This window comes from Cloeon dipterum, chromosome 4 (assembly GCF_949628265.1).
Source record: "Cloeon dipterum chromosome 4, ieCloDipt1.1, whole genome shotgun sequence".
NCBI lineage: Eukaryota > Metazoa > Arthropoda > Insecta > Ephemeroptera > Baetidae > Cloeon > Cloeon dipterum.
In genome coordinates, this window is record NC_088789.1 from 16,052,973 (window position 1) to 16,071,106 (window position 18,134).

Consider the following 18,134-nt stretch of genomic DNA (forward strand, 5'->3'; position numbering starts at 1 on the left):
GCTTGAACATCTGCGTGCCGTCCCTGGTCCCCGCGAAAAGTTTCAATCTCTGTGCGCAAGCTCTGTACGACACACCCCCTTCTAGACGTAAACAAAACAATACGATTTAACCACTAAACTTCATCTGAAAAACATCTTTATGAAACGCCGTAAATATGCTAGATAGAGATCAATATTAATTTAACTTTTACAATAATAATAATATCATACATCATTTGAAAATTTATCTTTGCATTGCTTTCAACCTTAAGAACTAATTTGCAACTTTTTATCGTCGAGCCATCGGATGGTTTTTATGCCGACTAGCTATTTAGCTACAATTTTTTTGCATTAGAGAACGGTTTGTATAAACATTTCTTTTCCATATAATCTAATGTTGTTAAAAATGTTTTGTACCTTCAAGATTATTCCTGACAATGTCAGCCATCAACGAAACGAGCGTCTGCCTGACGGCTGCATCAGAAGAAATGCTGCTAAACAAAATCACTGCTCGGAGCTACAGCGGCTTTCTTCTTAACAAAGTCCAAGTGAAGGCTGTGGCCAAAAAGGTGCTGGTGGATGCGTACGAGGGGCACGCAAACAAGCGCGAGGTGCAGCAACAGTTGAAGGTCACCGATGAATGGTTTATCTACTTTACCGACAAATATCCTTCGGTCAAAGAGAATCTGGTTAGTGGCAAGCATGGCAAGTCGAGTCAGGAGAAAAGCATTTGCACTCAAGAAGAAGCCATACGGTGGCACGGAAACCTTCAGAAGCACATTCAGACGTCGTTTGAGGAAGAATTGGACGCTGACAGAGTGTTCCTTGCAACTGTGGACAGCTTTTTGTTCAGGGACCGAATTGGGAAATATGTTCTGCAAGGCATGAGAGGTGTCGATGACTTCAATCACATCAAGAGAGGCAGACCGCACGAGAATCTTTCGAGCATCACGACTTTTAGTGCTGCAGGAAGGCTGGTCCCAGTGATGCTAACCTTTAAATCCAACAGAGTGTCTCCTCTCTTCAAAGACAGTCTTCCAAAGGAATGGTAAAACAATAAATCTAATTTAAAACGTTTTCCAAGATAAATATTAGTACAAGTTGCATGAAGAAAAATGCTAAAAAAAAATTCTTGATCTGCTTACAGGAGTATTGAAACAAACGCAAGTGGCTGGGTAGACACAAACTCATTGATATTCTTCATGAACAAATTTATATACTGGCTCGGCAAAAACAAAGTTAAACTCCCAGTGGTGTTTATACTGATCTCAGAAAACCTCTACATGCACATAGACGTGACCGAGTTTTGTGAGAAGAACGGAATCATCCTGTGCTGCCTCCCGAAGAACATCTACGACACTCTCGTTCCAGAAGACAATGATGTCAATGTTGTGTCCAAAATCAGAGAAAACTTGAAATCGCTTGACGCGGTGACAAGACTGAATTTCTCAGGCCATTATTCAGGCATCCTTGAGGGCATTCCCAAGTCGACGTTCAAGGAAACATTTTCGCGATGCGGCTTGTTTCCCTTGGGGGCAGACACGCTGGATTTTTCAAGATGCGACGCTGACTTGCAAAGAGAATTAACGCCAGCTGAACAGTCTTTGGATGATTTGGAGAAGGTCCTGCCTCAGAAGACCCTCTTGCAGTTCCAAAATAACTACCCTTACGGAATCTGGCTGAACCACAGTCTGAATTCTTCACTCTTCAACGCTTGGCTCAAGCTGAAGCAGAAAGCCAGAGGGGTCAGCAAAAAGGATATTGATGACGTGGTAATATTTTAATTCTTAATTCATTTAACATCTTTATTATTTCAATTACGTTTTATTAATTTAGATTTTTATTTTTTCAATTTATTGTCGTTAGCTCCCCCACTCTTCATAATTTAAAATTTGCTTATTCACATGCTCTTCCCTTGAAAACTGTTTTATGGGAAGGATAATTGTTAATGCTTAAAATTAGTCAAAGATATTATATAATTAGAGTAGGAATATTGAACTTCTCAACGAATATTTTTAGAGAATATGGCTGCAAACATGCAATGGCGAGAATTATTTCCCTGCGATTATTTTATTTCTCAAAAAGGAATTTCTGCGTCATAATGCATGTACTTTTGGATGGATTTCATTGAGAAGAATGCTGCAGGGCTGTGAAATTTAGACAAATGACCTTGGTTGGAATGAAGTGCTAGAGAACGTAAAAAACAATCGACTCTTGCAAAAAATATTTAAAAATCACAGAGCGCACAGAATTCATATAAATTTATAAATTTGTGATGAAACAATGGTCAATGCACTGATATTTTTGTAGGAAATTGGCAAAAATCTAATTTTTATCTTAGCTTGTCCTTTTTATAGTTGTGATTTCTCGAGTCTAATAAAAAAATAAACCACATCTCTTTCAGGCCAACATGCAACATTTTCAATATTCTTGCCAATCAACTTTACAGATTTGGAAAAAATTTTAGTTAACAATATTGCAGTGCATTTGATTAAATCGGATTTTGCCTAATGAATGCACTTCTTATTTTTTACGTGAAAAATTATTTTCAAACTTGCCCTCAAATGTAATAAAAGTCGCAGATAATGATATCACACTCTATAGTTTTATCAGAAGTTTAATCGTTTATCAACAATTAGCAGACAAGATTGCTGTGGAATCGGAATAATTCTTGTTGATAAATAAATTGGTCTACTCTGCGAGGACTGTTTAAAGTAGTGAAATTGGATGGAAATTGTTTTTCTTTACTTTTTAAATTAATTTTGCTGATTTCCAACTCTACTAAATTGTTTGCTCTTGCAAAGCCGATACATAAAATACACGTCGATTAAAAGAAAATGGTGGAACAATGGGCTAGTAGATCTGCCTCTCGCCGCACTGACTATTAGCTGAAATTAATAGCCAAAAATTGTTATTTCCTGTATCTACCATGACAAACAATTTTTAAAATTTTATTTACATAAAAATAGCAGTTCGTTTAGTAATACAAAAAGTGACTAGCCAGCGGTGAAAATCCATAAAATCCAACCCCTTATAAGAGTATTACTGTTGTTTACTCTTCCTCTTCAAGAAATAAATTTAATGAACATCACAAAATAGTTAAAAAATGAAAGATGCATCCTTTCAAAAAAATTATTAAATTTAAAGTTCTTAAAATAATTCTATTTTTCATTGTGTGTTGCAGTATGACGAAGAGTTCACAGACGAAATAGCAGAGTACATGGAGGTGGACGCTGGTCCGCATCCTCCAACTCCAGAACCTGACACGTCTGCCGCGATCGCAGACGAGCAGCCTGACTTGCTTTCCTCACAGCATGAACATACGATCCACATCTCTGAGTCAGATGTCGCCGTCGCTTCGATCCAGCACCTGAACAGTGACAACATGCACGACACAATCGCCATCGCGCTAGCCAACATGGGAGACTTGGACTTTGTCAAGACGGAAAAGAGGATGGCCGACGAGAACGACTCACCGGTGCCGTTGAAAATCACCAGGTGCTCTACGCCTATGTGCGAGACCAACGCGGAGGGCTTGGGCGTCATCACCAGCTTGATGCAGAACAACACCACCCAGGTGAAATGCCACTCCCCGTCCATGCCGATGAACCCCAACATGCCGAGGACAGCGTGCAAAATCATAAGTGCCGAACTAGCGGAAGCCAGTGTGGACAGGCGAGTCGCGGCAGGAGTCAGCATGAAGGCTAAGCTGCCAGCGTCTGTGCTGGAAAAGTTGAAAAGCAACGCAACCCCAAACAGTTCCAGGAAGAAGAGATAGGCTTTTCGCTATCAAATGCTAAGCCAAAGATTTGTAATTATTTGTCCATTTTGTATTCATTTGTTTTTGTGTCTGAAAGTTCCAGATCTGGACAGGGTAAATAATTGTCTTTTTTCAATGAAAGAAAAATAAAGGACGCAGATAATTTTAAAGATTTATTTTGTATGAATCAGTTTTACACTTATGGTTAAAGCATGAATTTTTGATGAAATAAATTTAATGTGCAAGAATTATTTGATAAAAATAGCGCTGATTAAAATTTAGAAACAGTACACAGGCAACCTTCTACAATTGCTCTAAACAAAAATTAATACTTACATTTTGTATTTGTATCAACACTTTTGTTACTAACTCTTTTTGAACACATGTAATGCATAATAGTTGGACAGAGTTTGTTATACTTGAAAAAACACAGTAGCACTCTAAGAATTACAATATCAAGATGTAATGAGCATTACAGTTGATTAAAATGTTTACAAAGATCAAAAGATTGAACAAACTAACGCGCACGCAGTCCATACAAGGCATTTTAAGAGTTTTGGCCGAAACACTTATTAGATTTGGTTCATGCCATCATAAAAGTTCCAGTTTTATGTTTACATTAGAATACGCACAAGGTGGAGAGAATGAAGATTCTGGTTTGTTTTGCTGGAGAAACTTCTTAAGTTTATGCAGCATTATCATCCTTGGTGAGACTCTTCATCTGCAAAAATAATTAAGCTCATTTTAACACCCAATAAAATATAACTAAAGCAAAAATGAGACGATATAATTTGTGAGCCGCCTGCAATGATTGTGTCAGCTATCTAGCCACAACTCAAAGAATCTAGTCTACGTACTACATCGTTTTTAAAATTTAATAAATTGCCAAGATAAAATTATTCTGAATCCTACACTGCAGCGGAACATGCACTTTGGTAACTTCAGGCTCGACGACGGCAGCCATAAATTTAGTTTCGTCGTCCTTTGTCACACAAAATTCGAATTACTCATTTCAGCCCCGGACAAGTACAAATTCGGATTGTTGCAACATACCTCTTTCTCCTCAACTCTGACTGGGCTGTAGTCGGTGTCTCCTTGGCTGCGGCTGGTCGGGGCAGGAGCCGCCAGGCAGTGCTTGTAGATGAGAGCGGCGGCGATGCCTCCCAGGATGGGGCCCAACCAGTACACCTGAGTCATTTCACTAATTAATATTCCAGTCCAAAAATGATTTAAGCCGCTCTTTGTGCCACCCTTTGTTCAAGGATTATTACTCACTTTGTTATTTCAAGATGAACAAAGGCCATTTTCAGAGCATTATATTAAACAGTTACATAGTGCTCTCTTATACAATGATGGCATAAAATCTATTCGTTAAAATTTATCACATACCCATTGGTTATCCCAGATGCCAGAGACCACAGCAGAGCCGAAGGTACGGGCAGGGTTGATGCTGGAGCCAGTGTAGTTGATCTGGAATATTATTAGAATTTTTTTTAAATATAATAAAGACAAAAAGGGGAACATTTTTCACAAAGTCAGAGGGATGAAATTTAATAAATAAATAAATGCTCACGGCAGAGAAGTGGCACGCGGCGACCGCAAGACCGATGGCGAGGGGAGCTGATCCCTTGACGTCGTCGCGGTGGGGATCGCACACTGCAAAGATGACGAAGAGCAGCAGGAAGCCGAGGAAGAATTCCATGCCGAAGCCCTGCAGGGGGTCCAACATGTGGTGCACGGTGGTCATGCCAAGGTTGCCTCCCAGGTTGACGGGGGTCAGCGCCTGCCAAATTGATAAATTAGCACGTGACAAAAATAAATGCGCGCGAGAAGAGAAGGTGCGAGTGCCGCACAGGTTGCATAACTCACCCTGAGGATGGCGGATCCGACGACGGAGCCAAGACACTGGACGACGATGTAGAGCACACCCTTGATGATGGTGATGTTGCTGGTCACCATCATGGCGATGGTCACGGCAGGGTTGATGTGGCCTCCGCTCACATGGCACACCACCTGAAATTAACATTTTCATTTAATTAATTAATCTGATTGGATCAAAAGGTTTATAGTTTTCATTGCTGCGTCGTTTGACAGTTTGCCTTTATAGCCATAAAGCTAATTAACACATATCAATGTTAGCTTTTATTGTTCATCTTCATTAATTGCAGTCAGATGGGAAGGCATAATACGTAAAGGTCGGCATGCGTGAGTCACAGATCAATACACGCGACTAATTTATCATGTGGTGGACCGTGTAGTGTGCTTTTCATGACATTTTTATCTCCATACACGAGAGCTCTCATTCATTACAGCACTAATCCATAACCATAAAATACGATTCAATTAAATCGTCTGCAAAATCATCTAGAAAGTACGATCCGGACAGAAGACTATAATAACAAGAGTACATATAAGTACTCGCTCAGTTCGCTCGTAACATCAGCAATCGCGAGCCGGGTTTGACGTCAATGGAAAATTGTCTCTTTTCTGGAAGAGATAAGAAGAAGAAACCAAAAATTTGTTTGATTTTAAAAAGCACAAGCGACGTGTAGTAATATTTCTCGCAAAAAGGTGCGTTTTATTGAGGAGGTGATTTACAAACACACTTGTGTTTGCTTTTGAACTTCACACTCTTGAATGCGGGTTTGGTCTCTGCAAGAAACCAAAAGGGGGGAAATTTATCACATTTCCGTGCCGCGTGGTCGGTGAACGCGAGTACATTTTAATTGTTGTCGGCGCGTCAGCGGTGGGGCCTCAGATAAATATGAGAGCACTTGCCGCAAATAGGTGAATGTAGGTGTTATCTCGCGGCCACCAGCACAACACCGCGTAGCTTGAAATGTGTGGGAAAATGGAAATTATCTACTTTTATTTACTCGTGCGGCGTTGGCTTGAAAAATAGCGTTCTCCGATAACTCCCTTGCCCGTTCCGGTTTTGGCTTGTCTTGACCACAATTAAATACTTTGGGGTTAACCAGTCAGCAAAACAATGTATTAATTAGGTGCTTGCGAGGGATTTACTGGATTTAAGAAAATAAACGATCGGTTTCTCGGAACTCTATTTCCCCAGCATTTGTTCAGCTGATTTTATTGCTCTGTTTGCTATATTTTATTTTACGGCTTTCCTGTCGCACCAAATCACATATTTGCCCATCGCTCCTTACGTTTGCAACAAAACAAGTGATTCATTCGCTACAAATCCAAGGATGTGTGTCAAAATAAGAGATAAGAGATTGCTAGCGAAGACGAAAGACTGCTTAATCCGTGAAACGAGAAGGATATATAGGGCCAGATTCTGTCTGGCTATATCGTTGTAAAAATCAGTTTCCAACTCTCGCGCAACGCAAAATTGCGGATTTTAGTTTTGCCGCGTTCTCGGAATTCTGTGGTTTGTTATGATTTCGGGAATTTTGAAATGAGGCCAGGTTTGAAACATGGCGACGGGAAGCGCGGTTGCTCGTTCGTGACACAAAAGTCTCAAAATCATGCGCGTGGTTTAGCTCTTTCTAGAACAGAAATTTTTTATATTTTGCCCACATTTCACCTTCAAAATGAAGGCTAATTTAATTTTTACTGATAAAGATGAGACTCTCCAAATAAGCTTTGAGCGAAAACCTTCGAGTCTCTTATGTTTTATGCTCCAATAAAGTTTGATAAAACAATAATAGAGCTTCCAATTTCTAGCAGTGATTGCAAATCCCTAGAGAAACGTTGAGTCTACGTCATCAATCACTCTTCGACTGGTTATAAACTACGATGTTCTCAGATTCCAGAGAGATTTTACAGAGTGCATGAGCTATTCTTACCTGAACGACTGAGGCGAGCACGAGACCGAAGGTGAGAGAGATCAGCAGGTTACTTGAGGAGCCGGTCTCGTTGAGCACGACCACGGAGGCGCAGCCGAGCAAGTTGAGGAACATGTTGCCGATGAACTCGGCCAGCAGGGGCCTCCAGATAGCGCGGCGACCCTTGGCCACCACCTCAGACCATCCCAGGCGTTCCTTTATCCACGACATTCTGTGAAAGAACAAAACAACACGATGGTCAGTCCAAAATCGCACGTTTGGCAGGTCAATATAATGTGAAAGTTGAAGCGTTGTGTAAGTTATATGATGCGTGTATATAGTGTCAAGTCAATAAATTAAAATGTGTTCTGCATATTCCATTGTCTTTTCAATGAGAGTTACTTTGACTAAATTGGCAAGCAAATTGAGCTATTCCTTTTGCATGAATTTCGAAAAGCTTTTTATCTTCAAATTATCTTTCAAACAATTTTCAATAAATGAATTTTGAAGTATTGTAAATATTTTGGAAATTAAATTATTAAATATCTTTCAAATGAGCTTACAAGGAGTCACTACTTTAATTATTTTTATTTTAAGTTTAAACCAAACATGAGTCTTTTTGGTCCTTGCCAATCTTGGCATTACCAAAATGTATTTAGGCTAAAAATTTCTATAAAAATCTCAAAAAAACATACGTTATTTGGTCAGTGTTTGCGTCATGTCTTAATATTGTCGGCATGTTTTGTTTGGAATAGAGGAGAGATAAAAGAAAGTGTGAGTGGACACTTAAAAGTCATAATTGCAGAGATATGACTCTCGTGTTTCAAGCGCTGCACGTCGCGACAGGCTGCGCCCCCATCCCTCTTACAAATGCACACAATATTGTCTCAAGAGGCCACTTTAGCTGCACAAAAAGTGTAATCCTCAATTTGTAATTACAAGAGTCGAGCGGTTGCAAGCAAAGCGTAAAGCTGCACCGCGGTATGGGGGCTCATTCGTTGTCAGGCAGTCGAGGAAAGAGGAAATCTCGTGCAGCTCGTAGGCGGCCCAATTTAACACCCTCATAGCAATTGAGAAAGCCGGCCCCGTCGATCATAAATTTAGTAATTTTATTTGACAGCGACGATTGTTTGGTAGGAGTCATTTAATCAGCCTTATTTGCAAGGGTGTTCTCAAGAGCAATTTTCTTTTAAAATTGGACTAAAATTGCGATATTGTGGACAAGATTTAAATTTTTATCACGCTACTTTGCGCGAGTCGAAGTGCACCATTTGCTTGAAGTGTTTAATATCAATGAAGTGCGTTCAATTAGATTTTTATCTCCCGATCAAGTTCTTCACACACCAGCAACCTCTTGATATTTTCAACGAAACCTGAAACCGTGATTTGAAACGAAATCCCACAGCAGCTCACACCGACAATGGGATACGTCCAGATAAAACGGAAATGCGATGGTCCATCTCAGACTTTGATTCGTTTATGGACCACATGGCCATGGGCCCCCTTTTATGGCACTACCGCACGTGCATCGAATTACCCGCTTTTGCCGGTGCACTTCCTAATTTACCGAAATTGGATGCAATTAATGGTTCATCCTAATATTCATACTCGATAGGTTGATTGAACCCATGGCTAACGCGTTTAAATAAGGAGCCAAAAAATTTTAAATGTCCATCCGTTATCAAAGCATAATCAACGATCATCACCCACGTTAAGACAAAACCCTTTTGTGTTTTTGCGTCCCTCCGAGCAGCGAGAGTTAATTATAGAAATCCAATTATGAAGTGTTGGTGATGAAGATGAAAACACAAATTCGTTCTCCCAAGTTCAATGACTTTTGTGTTGCCGATCCGCTTTGTGCGAGAGCTAGAACTCATTATTCATAAAAGTTGGGCGGTCCCTCTGCGCCGGTAGCCGCGGGCTGAGTTTTTTTATTCGCGCTGAGATTTTACAATCTGCCAGCGCAGGCCACTTTTCAAACAAGTTGCCATTTCAAAGAATCAACCGACGCGTAGAATGTGTTAAGTGAATTTAAATATATCAGTTTATTGCTCGTCACTGCGTATTTGGCTTATTTATTGTCTTTTAAACTGGCCTGGGCATCGCACAATCGCACACGTGTACACATCTGTTGCGCCCCTCGAAGAGATAAACCGATAGCATCGCTACAATTACGCGCCGCCGCACAATTGATTCCATCGCACTCGTTACTAATTATTTTCCAGCTTTGTTATTTGTTTCCTCTGACGCTATCGGATCGTGAATAAATATTTCAGCGCTCGCCGCAATTCGATGAAACGCCAGCGCGTGGCAATTTGATTCCGCGCTGACACGAATACTGATGTTTTGAGTCATAAAAATGTCAATTTTCTAGCAAGTACAACATAGTTGTAGGCACACGTGTTTGTTCGTGAATACACGAAAGCAAATTTTACTTTGAGGTTCGTGGTCCGTCGCTTTGTTTTGAAGCCAGTCAACAGCTTGTAACGGTCACCGACGATTCGCTTCTCATTTTAAAAAGCAAAACGAACCGCCCTCACACTCGTTTTAAATCAAAAGGGACAATGCACTTATTTTTAGGCCTCGGCCGACGCGCGTCTCGTGAAAAATGGATACGTTCCAAGAACACGAAAAGCGCGGAAAAAAGTGGTCGGACCAAACGAGACACCACTCTGAGTCTGGTGCATCGGCGTAAACTTGTTTTGTTTTCGAGTTGTGGACGCGGCAGCGAGCATCGGAACGCAACGCTCGCTCGCTCGTCCGTCGAAAATTACACACCTGGGACACTCGGGGCGTCCGCGGAAATTTCGGAGGGCCACACCTCGCGTGCGTCCCGCTCGGGTGCGCGGTCATCACGCCCCCGAGGGCCGCGCACTTCCTCCCGTGTTGCGTTTCGCGCCGTGCGGCCTGCTCTCGTGACGCCTGATTTAAGAGCGGCCAATCTCGCTAATTGAAGTCGACTTTTTGTGCTTTCTAATGAGTAGATGCACTCACACGGTCGGCCGCTAATGGGGCTCTGGTGTGCACTTGCGGGATTGGGTTACTCTCAGCCCTCACACGCTGCCAAACTCGGATTGGCTGCCTTTTTATTTCGTTTAGCCGATCGGCGTGAAATTTTCTTGCTCGTCAATTATGCTGATGATTGATGGGATGCATAAATTGACTCGTCAGCTCAACTTAATGTTAAATATTTAATTTTAATGATTTCTTGAATTTACGTAGACTCCCAGCCGCAGGAATGTGTCAATCGCCCGTTGCCGGCCGATTGATCAACCTTCGAGAATGAGTCTGCGTGCCTGACAAATCCGCTCTATTTCGTCCGGTCGGGTGAAAAATACCACGGCCAACCAATTTGCAACACAATTAGCTCGGATTTATCACCTAAAACGTTTGTTTCGATGGTTCAATTAATTACCGGTCCCGACTTGTACTCGTGCCAAGCAGAATTGTTCGCACGACGACGTGCAACACGACACAATAAACATTTTCTCTCACACCTGTGCGTTGCGTTTGAAGTTGGAGCAATTGTGTGGCAAGAGAGCCTTTCATCGAGGAGTTGATGAAATTAAAATCTCCAAAAGATATTTAAAATCTGTGTCAGGCAGTGTTGATATTTAAAATAATCTGCACTGCATGATCAGGGAAATGAAAATGTTGCCAAGCATGTTGAAATTTCGTTTCTCGTTACAAAGTTAGTTTGCTCATTGTCAGTAATTTCTCAGACTCGTTAAAAATCGTGAAAGCACTTTTCGCAGGAAAATAAACACAGCGCTTCTATAATCCTGTTGTTGCTCTGAGGTCTTTGGCCGATCGAGAGGGTGCGACGAGACCGTAAAGTAGCACCCAGACACTGAGATGCTGTGTTGTTTTGCTAGCGCCGCGTTGAGTAACAACGATAAATAGCACTTTTGTTTCACTGATGTTCTGGCATTTTGACAATTTTCTCTTTTATCGTCTTAATGATCCTCGAATCACGCGCTCGAGTACGCTCTCAACAGAATTCAGAATTTTCTTTTTTCTCGAAAGTGTGGGACTTTTGAAATCGGAGCAATAGTTTGGATCAAGGAGATTCGTGAGCGCGTACACAGCATATAATTTCAGGTTTGGTAAATTGCGCTGGAAATATCACTGTCACGGTTCAATGTCAAGGAAACGACGCTTCCCGACTGGAATTTATGAAGTGCAACAGACGAAAAACAAGAGGTAAGACCGCAACGACCTTACAAGCCAATATATATGAACAAATGATAATTAGTGCTGAAGCCGGTTTCTGTTTTTGATATAGCGCCGACTTAAACAGGACGATACTTCTGAGAAGCCGTACGCGTCATGAGATTAAATTCAATTAGGCTCCGTCTTAAAGGACAGATATAATCATTTTACAACCATGTGAAATTGTTTCAAACGAAGTGTCATTATAAATTTAGACAAATTACTGTCCAAAGCAATCAAAGACGTCCAGCTTAAGAAAACAATAATTAACTGCGAAACAAAGTTTTGAGTTGATTGCTGTTTTAGAAAAAGCAAATGAACTGTTAACGCGCTAATCAAATCAGCCTTCGACACTGAATCATTCGATAATCTTGGAAATTCCTCTTGCCAGGGCGTGAAAATTACATAATAATATACACAAACAAAGTGAGCCTTTCCTTGTCTGATTCTATCATATTTTAAACATCATGAATCACTTTACAAGATCTCTCGCGACGGGGAAGAAAGGTGCAAAAGAGGTATTAAAAAGGCCTGCGAGCGAAACATGCTAACTCGTTTCCAAACACGGTTCGCGGAACTGAGAAATCGGCTGGAAATATCCTGACAATAAAAGCGTCTCTTCCGAAAATATTTTGCAAAATGCGCGAGGCCTGCGGGTCCGCTGCCATTTACGCGGAAATCCCCGCTGCGCGATGCTGAGTGCGAGTTTTGCTCGTTTTTGTTGCATTTCTTTCGTCACCGGCGGAGCGGCAGGTGGTAATTTGAGGAGGAAAATCACTCTGGTAAAGCATGCAGACACACAATAATACCACGGCAATAAAATTACATAGTGGTCTTGGTGCCTCTTGTGTATCGAACGTAAAGAGAGAGAGACTCCATGCCTGTCACTGATGCACTCAGGTAAACACGCGACAGGATGAAACAATAATAACACGATGCTGGCACACACCCTTCTAAAGTTAAGCAATAATAGCAATAACTTAGAGGGAAATGACGCAAAATGTGTCACAAAGTAAATCAAAAAGTGACGCGTGATGTCAAACAACAGCAGGTGGATTAAAGCGCGACATAGAACGAGGAGATTAATTGAATTAATCAATAATTAACCTACATTTTGAATTTCACAGGGGAATTCTAAGAGATTTGTTTGTAAACTACAAAGAAGCACTCCTAAGGTGAATCAAAATATTCTTAAAATAGCAGAGCTTTCCGGATGTGAGAATTTAAAAAAAAGCACAGCTCAAGAGCATTTTTTAGTTTGATGAGCCATTTAAATTGTTTTAAAGAAAACAAGCAAATATTTGCTTAAGAGATGATTCCCGAAAGTATGCGTTGGAATGCCTGTTCATAAAACGCCGAAAAGCGAGCGCAGAGCGCGATGTGCGAGATTAGAAAATAAACTGCTGCGTGTTTTATGCGTGCACCAAAACTATGCTCTGTCATTAAGATGTGAGATCACAAAGCAGCCAACAGGCACGCCAAAGAATATGTACAAATATAGCAAGAGGAAATTAGGGTGCAGTTAAAAATAAAAAAATAAAATCGCCTGGCATTTGAACAGGTGGACCACCGTTTTGAGGAATTCAAGAGTCGCTTTAAAAAACATAACGTGTCGTTTTGATTCGCATTTCACCCACGCTGAAGAGGAGATGTATAGATAATGGCGTGAGAGCAAAAAAAAGTTCTAGAAAGATTGAACGGCAAGCGGTGATCAAATTATCGCGTGAGCGAATCATAGACGCACAAACAAACAAATAAGGATCCGCACCGCTCGTAAAGAGGAAAAGAGCAGCGACGCGTCGTTTGGTTCACTTGCTCGATCTTGCGGTGGAACTCGACTTTTCCACGCACTGCTCAAGCTGATCCGATTTTCATTGCGTGACGAATCGTCAATTGGAGCGGCATCCGCGGCGCCGCTCAATTTCTTTTCGGCCGAGAAAAAGATCAGGTGGAACAACCGAATCGTGCGTGCATGTGACTGGTAAAAACAGGTATTTTCCGAAACGCAAAAAACACGAAAATAATACAGCGCCGTGAATCACTCTAATGAAAATAAACTTTAAAAATTTAAGTTAAAACTTTTAATTTTAAGAGCCAATTGAAGCGGATGCGGCTAATTAGACATGTCTATAGCCGCGCCCTTTAATTACTTTTTTGAGCTGAAGATTAACCGGCCAAGTTGTCAGGCGGCGTTGTAACATAATGCCTGGTTGCCGATTAACTGACGGCAATTCAAGTCACTTCAAGACCGCAGTGGATAATTAATATTGACCAGAAGAGAGAAAAGCGTTGCTACTTTTTAATTTTAAAATCAAATTCAAAAATGATTTCAAGTAGTATTACTATCGGAGAGCCTTTTAATCAAACAGATGAGAAAAAACGATTTATGTTAATTTTTAAGAATTCTGCAAGGGATCTTATCAGTTTGTAATTAGTTTGATTATCGTGAGAAAAAGGAAGCATAAAAAGTTTTATATATTTTATCAGTCATGAGAAAATTGATAAAGTAGCATCTGTTTTATAAAATCATGAAAGGCTTAAAATTAGTTAAATATTGCTTCTCATTTAGAAAATAAATTAAGCAATTTTGAGGAACAGATTAAGGAAAAAGAGGTTACTCACTTTTGATTTGTGTTGTTGAGTGGGATTCGAGTGCTGAATAGGCCAAACCACTGGCTGGGCAGTTGAAACCACCAACGGCACTGAGCGAGGGTTCCGCGCGTGCGACCGACAGAAAGCAATTTGTCCCTTTGCAGTCCGAGCACTCGGCGTTATATAGCTCCCCCTCCTAGTCGCGCATCGCGGCCGATAGCTAGGCTCTCTGTAGCACCCAACTTGCAAGCGTTGAGCATCCTTTGCTCCGTGTGCACCAACATCGTTGGCTCAGTTTTCCCAGTTCCTGTTGAACGCACGTCAACTTCCTGGAATTTCGTCATCCTCACAAAAAGACTGTGATTTTAGGTTTGCGGCGAAAATTTTCCCAAAGAATCACCAGAACACGCGCTGCACTGAAAATATTTCCTAATGTGGAAAACGCTTTCAAAAACCACGGACCTAAATGCTTCCAAGTCATGTGCTACCGCCTGTGAAACTAAATATCCCCGGATATGTGTGGCTATTTTCGAAATTTTATGTTCAACGGTATGCCACATTTTTAAAACAATTTAACCAGACTTTTGTGACTAGACTTACGAAGTTGGTCTCCCGGTTTGTTTGGTGTCAAATGTAGAACATTTTTCTCGCCAATTTTGGGATCTACCTCAATTCCCTGAAAATTCGTCCCTGAAAAAAGTCTTTTCAATGACCACAAACTTAGAGCCCCTGCGTAAAATAAACAATTGTATGAACATTATAGGGTGCGACATAGGAATATTAGGGCAACCTCCCTAGCTATTCTATTTCGTCCAAATCCGAGGACCCATGCCAGCAGTGTGTCCACAGTGTTTATTTTAAGCCTGATCGATTTTCCCTGTTCTGATATTTTGTTGCTATTTTTTGGATATTGTGATGTCTGGGGTAAATTAACCCTGCTGGCCCACAATAAACGTAATTTTGAATCTAAATCATTTTATTAATGAGAACTTTGTGTTGGATGACAAAATTGAAACTCAAGGAAAACAAATTATTTTCCACAGCAAAATAAATCAAATTCAGCACAGTTCTTGAATTTGTTTTTTTTTTCATCGTCGCTTTCTGTTTGCAATTCAAAGGCGATTCAATTAATGCGAAAGTCGCGAATAGTGGCCATACAAGTTTGTTTCATGACAAATGCACATGTGGCTGATTTTGCGCACATGCAATTGTTGGCACTGAAGGTTTTATTCAATTTATGACGTCTCTTGCATAAAATAAGCTGATATTTGCCATGACCTTCCTATGTGTTGCTGAGTGAGCTCTACTTGACAAAGAATGCGAAGCATTTTCTGCAGGTGGAATCGTATTTTTCTAATAATGACATAATTGATGTCGATTGGCTGTGGTTATCTTATTCCATATTTCCTGTCTGTCTCTCACGTCCCATCAGTTTCTTCACGTTTTCTTCTTTTGCGAATGAAAATAAAAATCCCGTGTGCCTTATTATTACTGAAACAGCTAAAAGCCTCCAGCTAGAGAAGTCTTGCAAGAGCAAACGACCGAGAAGAGCTCATAAAACCCGGAGCAATTAACCACACCTCCCGGTTTTCGACCCAGACCGGCGTGAGCAGCGAACAATCATAAAATGAAATTTCAACTGCATCCTCCCACACACCATGCCGTCGGTGCGACCACCAAAAAGCGATTTTGTGCAAGCTGGTGTTTTTTGAAGCGGCGGCAGAACTAATTTTCTCAGAAGCAGTGCATTTTTCATACGCGCGCACTTTATGCTCGCGGAGCAGCCAAGCATCAATTTTTGGTGCGTGATTTCAAAAGAGGATTCAAAGTTGATTTCCACCGCCGCTTCCTACGATAGCATCATTTTAATAATAACCATGCTTTACCGGATATTCTGCATTACCCTAGCCCTGCAGCTCCGGCCAGTGCACAAAGCAGAACTTGTTGTTTTTTTGTACCTGTACAAGCTTTGAGCCGGTAGAAGTGCTATGGACAAAAAGTACTTTGTGAGAACACGATGTACAACAGCACGCTGTGTGGCCGAGTGAAAACCATTTTAGCGTATCAGTCCCAAAATATGTGAATTATATTATTAATATTTTTAAAGATAAATCCAAGAATTGTTCTTGTGTTGAAATTGAAGCTAAAATTCCAATTTTACCTGTGATAGAATTTAAGAATTTAAGGAATGCGACCGTTGTCCTGACTTGTTGTGTAATGTGTAGAACGTTTAAACAGAGGAAATGAAAATTCCATTCGGAATTAACAAATTTGATTTTAGTGTGCAGCCAGTTAAAAAGAATGAAAAAAACCATTAAGAAACTAAACATACGCATAGTAGTGCTATAAATAATCAATCTTGATTTAAGTTTCCTTGCAATTATTTAAGCCAGCTACAAAATAACCCTTTCTATACTTCTTAATCCTTTGTTTAACAGAAACCTTTCCATAACCTTTCATAAATTTTTATTTGAATCTCGCATTTCATCTATTTGTCGATGCTTCACAAAAATCGATTTTATTCGCTGAAAATTCTCAAGGGAAGAACTCGTTACTGTAATAAATATGCCCGAAACCACGTGGAAGATGATCGCGTGCGACTATATGCGCAATTTCACGTGAAATTAAATTTGCGAAGGCATCATATGCACACAATAAGAGCCGCCGCCGCCGCGTGCTACTCTCGGAGGGCGTGACACGATCCACCCATGACCTCCGTGCAGAATTAAAAGCTCTCCCGCGTTTACTTGCACATGGGTGTTTGCCATTCGCACTGCACACTCGCACTCTCGTAGCAGCTTTCTGCGTGAGAACAGATTAACTTTATTAGTGCTAAGAGCAAGCAGCGCGCGTCTCCCTTTTGTGTCTTTATTATTAATATAACACACGCATGGGTCGCAGAGAGTGCAAGTCACGTCTGCTGCATTGAGAACTTCCTAATCTTCTTACTGACCCCTCTAACCCCAAGGTCAAAACGGAGATCTTTTACCATCTCATGGCACTATAAATTACAACCAATATTCGGGATGTAAACAATGGTATAAAGTGAACAGTTTAATTTAGACGTGTATATATAAACGAAACGAAACGTGACATTTTACTTTTTTCAAGGGGTTGATTTCAAGGGGTCTACTGATTCAATAGACTGGTGTACATTTAATTGAATTTGCTTGACCTAATACCAATTTTGTCCTCCTACCCGTGTTATTTTCTCAATGAGCATCTCCAGAAACATAATACTGAACTTGTTGGCCTTCTGAAATGAGATTTAGGGAATTAAATATTATTTTGAGATAGAAAAATTGTTAATTTTGATAACCAAATTAAGAATTTACGATGATTTTTTATAGTGCTTGTAGCAATAGCATTGTAAAATTTCCTGCAAAAGAAAAATAGTTTGTGCTTTCGGTGCCTTTTTACATATTTTATTACTAAGCAAAGGCTATGGGGTGTCACAAATAAATTCACCACAAATTGGAAAGAATGTTCATGATAATTAAAATTATTAAAAAGTTCTAGTTCTTTGCATGAGTCACGATGTTTTTCTTCAAATTTCCTCATCGTTTGGCTGTGCGTCAGTCAAACTTTCGTGCCAGAGGACATGAGAATTAGCCTTTTTGCAAAACCAGAAGTGCGTAATAAGCTTAACACTCAGGGAAACGTTTAGGGGCAACTGAGGTTTCACTATCTCGAAATTGTGGCTCATGCATTTGAGCTTCCTGTCAACAAAAATCTCGGAAGTTTTCGTCCAACGTCCGCTGCTGCATATTTACCCTGGCTTTTCTTCGCTATCTCAAATTCATTAC

The 18,134-nt window shown here is 40.5% G+C and overlaps 2 protein-coding genes across 3 annotated transcripts; one reads left to right on the forward strand and one right to left on the reverse strand.

Annotated features, from left to right (window-relative positions):
• Positions 1-91: 91 nt before the first annotated feature.
• LOC135944669 (uncharacterized) lies at positions 92-3,911 on the forward strand. The gene is made up of 4 exons (XM_065491768.1): positions 92-340; positions 404-1,027; positions 1,127-1,751; positions 3,164-3,911. The coding sequence occupies exons 2-4, from the start codon at positions 417-419 to the stop codon at positions 3,755-3,757; spliced, it is 1,830 nt and encodes a 609-aa protein (XP_065347840.1). The 5' UTR covers positions 92-340; positions 404-416; the 3' UTR covers positions 3,758-3,911.
• Positions 3,892-14,506, reverse strand: LOC135944675 (aquaporin AQPAe.a-like). Of its 2 annotated transcripts, none has more exons than XM_065491780.1 (7): positions 14,359-14,503; positions 7,546-7,756; positions 5,609-5,752; positions 5,313-5,522; positions 5,129-5,209; positions 4,793-4,927; positions 3,892-4,460 (listed from the first exon to the last, which is right to left on the reverse strand). In XM_065491780.1, the coding sequence occupies exons 2-7, from the start codon at positions 7,753-7,755 to the stop codon at positions 4,425-4,427; spliced, it is 816 nt and encodes a 271-aa protein (XP_065347852.1). In that variant the 5' UTR covers position 7,756; positions 14,359-14,503; the 3' UTR covers positions 3,892-4,424. The 2 variants fall into 2 exon arrangements, with proteins under 2 accessions (XP_065347852.1, XP_065347853.1); XM_065491781.1 differs by lacking the exon at positions 3,892-4,460 and adding an exon at positions 4,599-4,721 and having other exon boundaries at positions 14,359-14,506.
• Positions 14,507-18,134: the final 3,628 nt, after the last annotated feature.

Excerpts from the sequence above, each read along its gene's own strand:
- LOC135944669 (XM_065491768.1), top strand. The coding sequence starts at position 417 with ATGTCAGCCATCAACGAAACGAGCGTCTGCCTGACGGCTGCATCAGAA. Across the intron at positions 1,028-1,126 it reads GACAGTCTTCCAAAGGAATG|GAGTATTGAAACAAACGCAA; the intron begins GTAAAACAATAA and ends ATCTGCTTACAG. Across the intron at positions 1,752-3,163 it reads AAAAGGATATTGATGACGTG|TATGACGAAGAGTTCACAGA; the intron begins GTAATATTTTAA and ends TGTGTGTTGCAG.
- LOC135944675 (XM_065491781.1), bottom strand. The coding sequence starts at position 7,755 with ATGTCGTGGATAAAGGAACGCCTGGGATGGTCTGAGGTGGTGGCCAAG. Across the intron at positions 5,523-5,608 it reads TCGGATCCGCCATCCTCAGG|GCGCTGACCCCCGTCAACCT; the intron begins GTGAGTTATGCA and ends TCAATTTGGCAG. Across the intron at positions 4,722-4,792 it reads TCAGAGTTGAGGAGAAAGAG|GACGACGAAACTAAATTTAT; the intron begins GTATGTTGCAAC and ends TGTGTGACAAAG.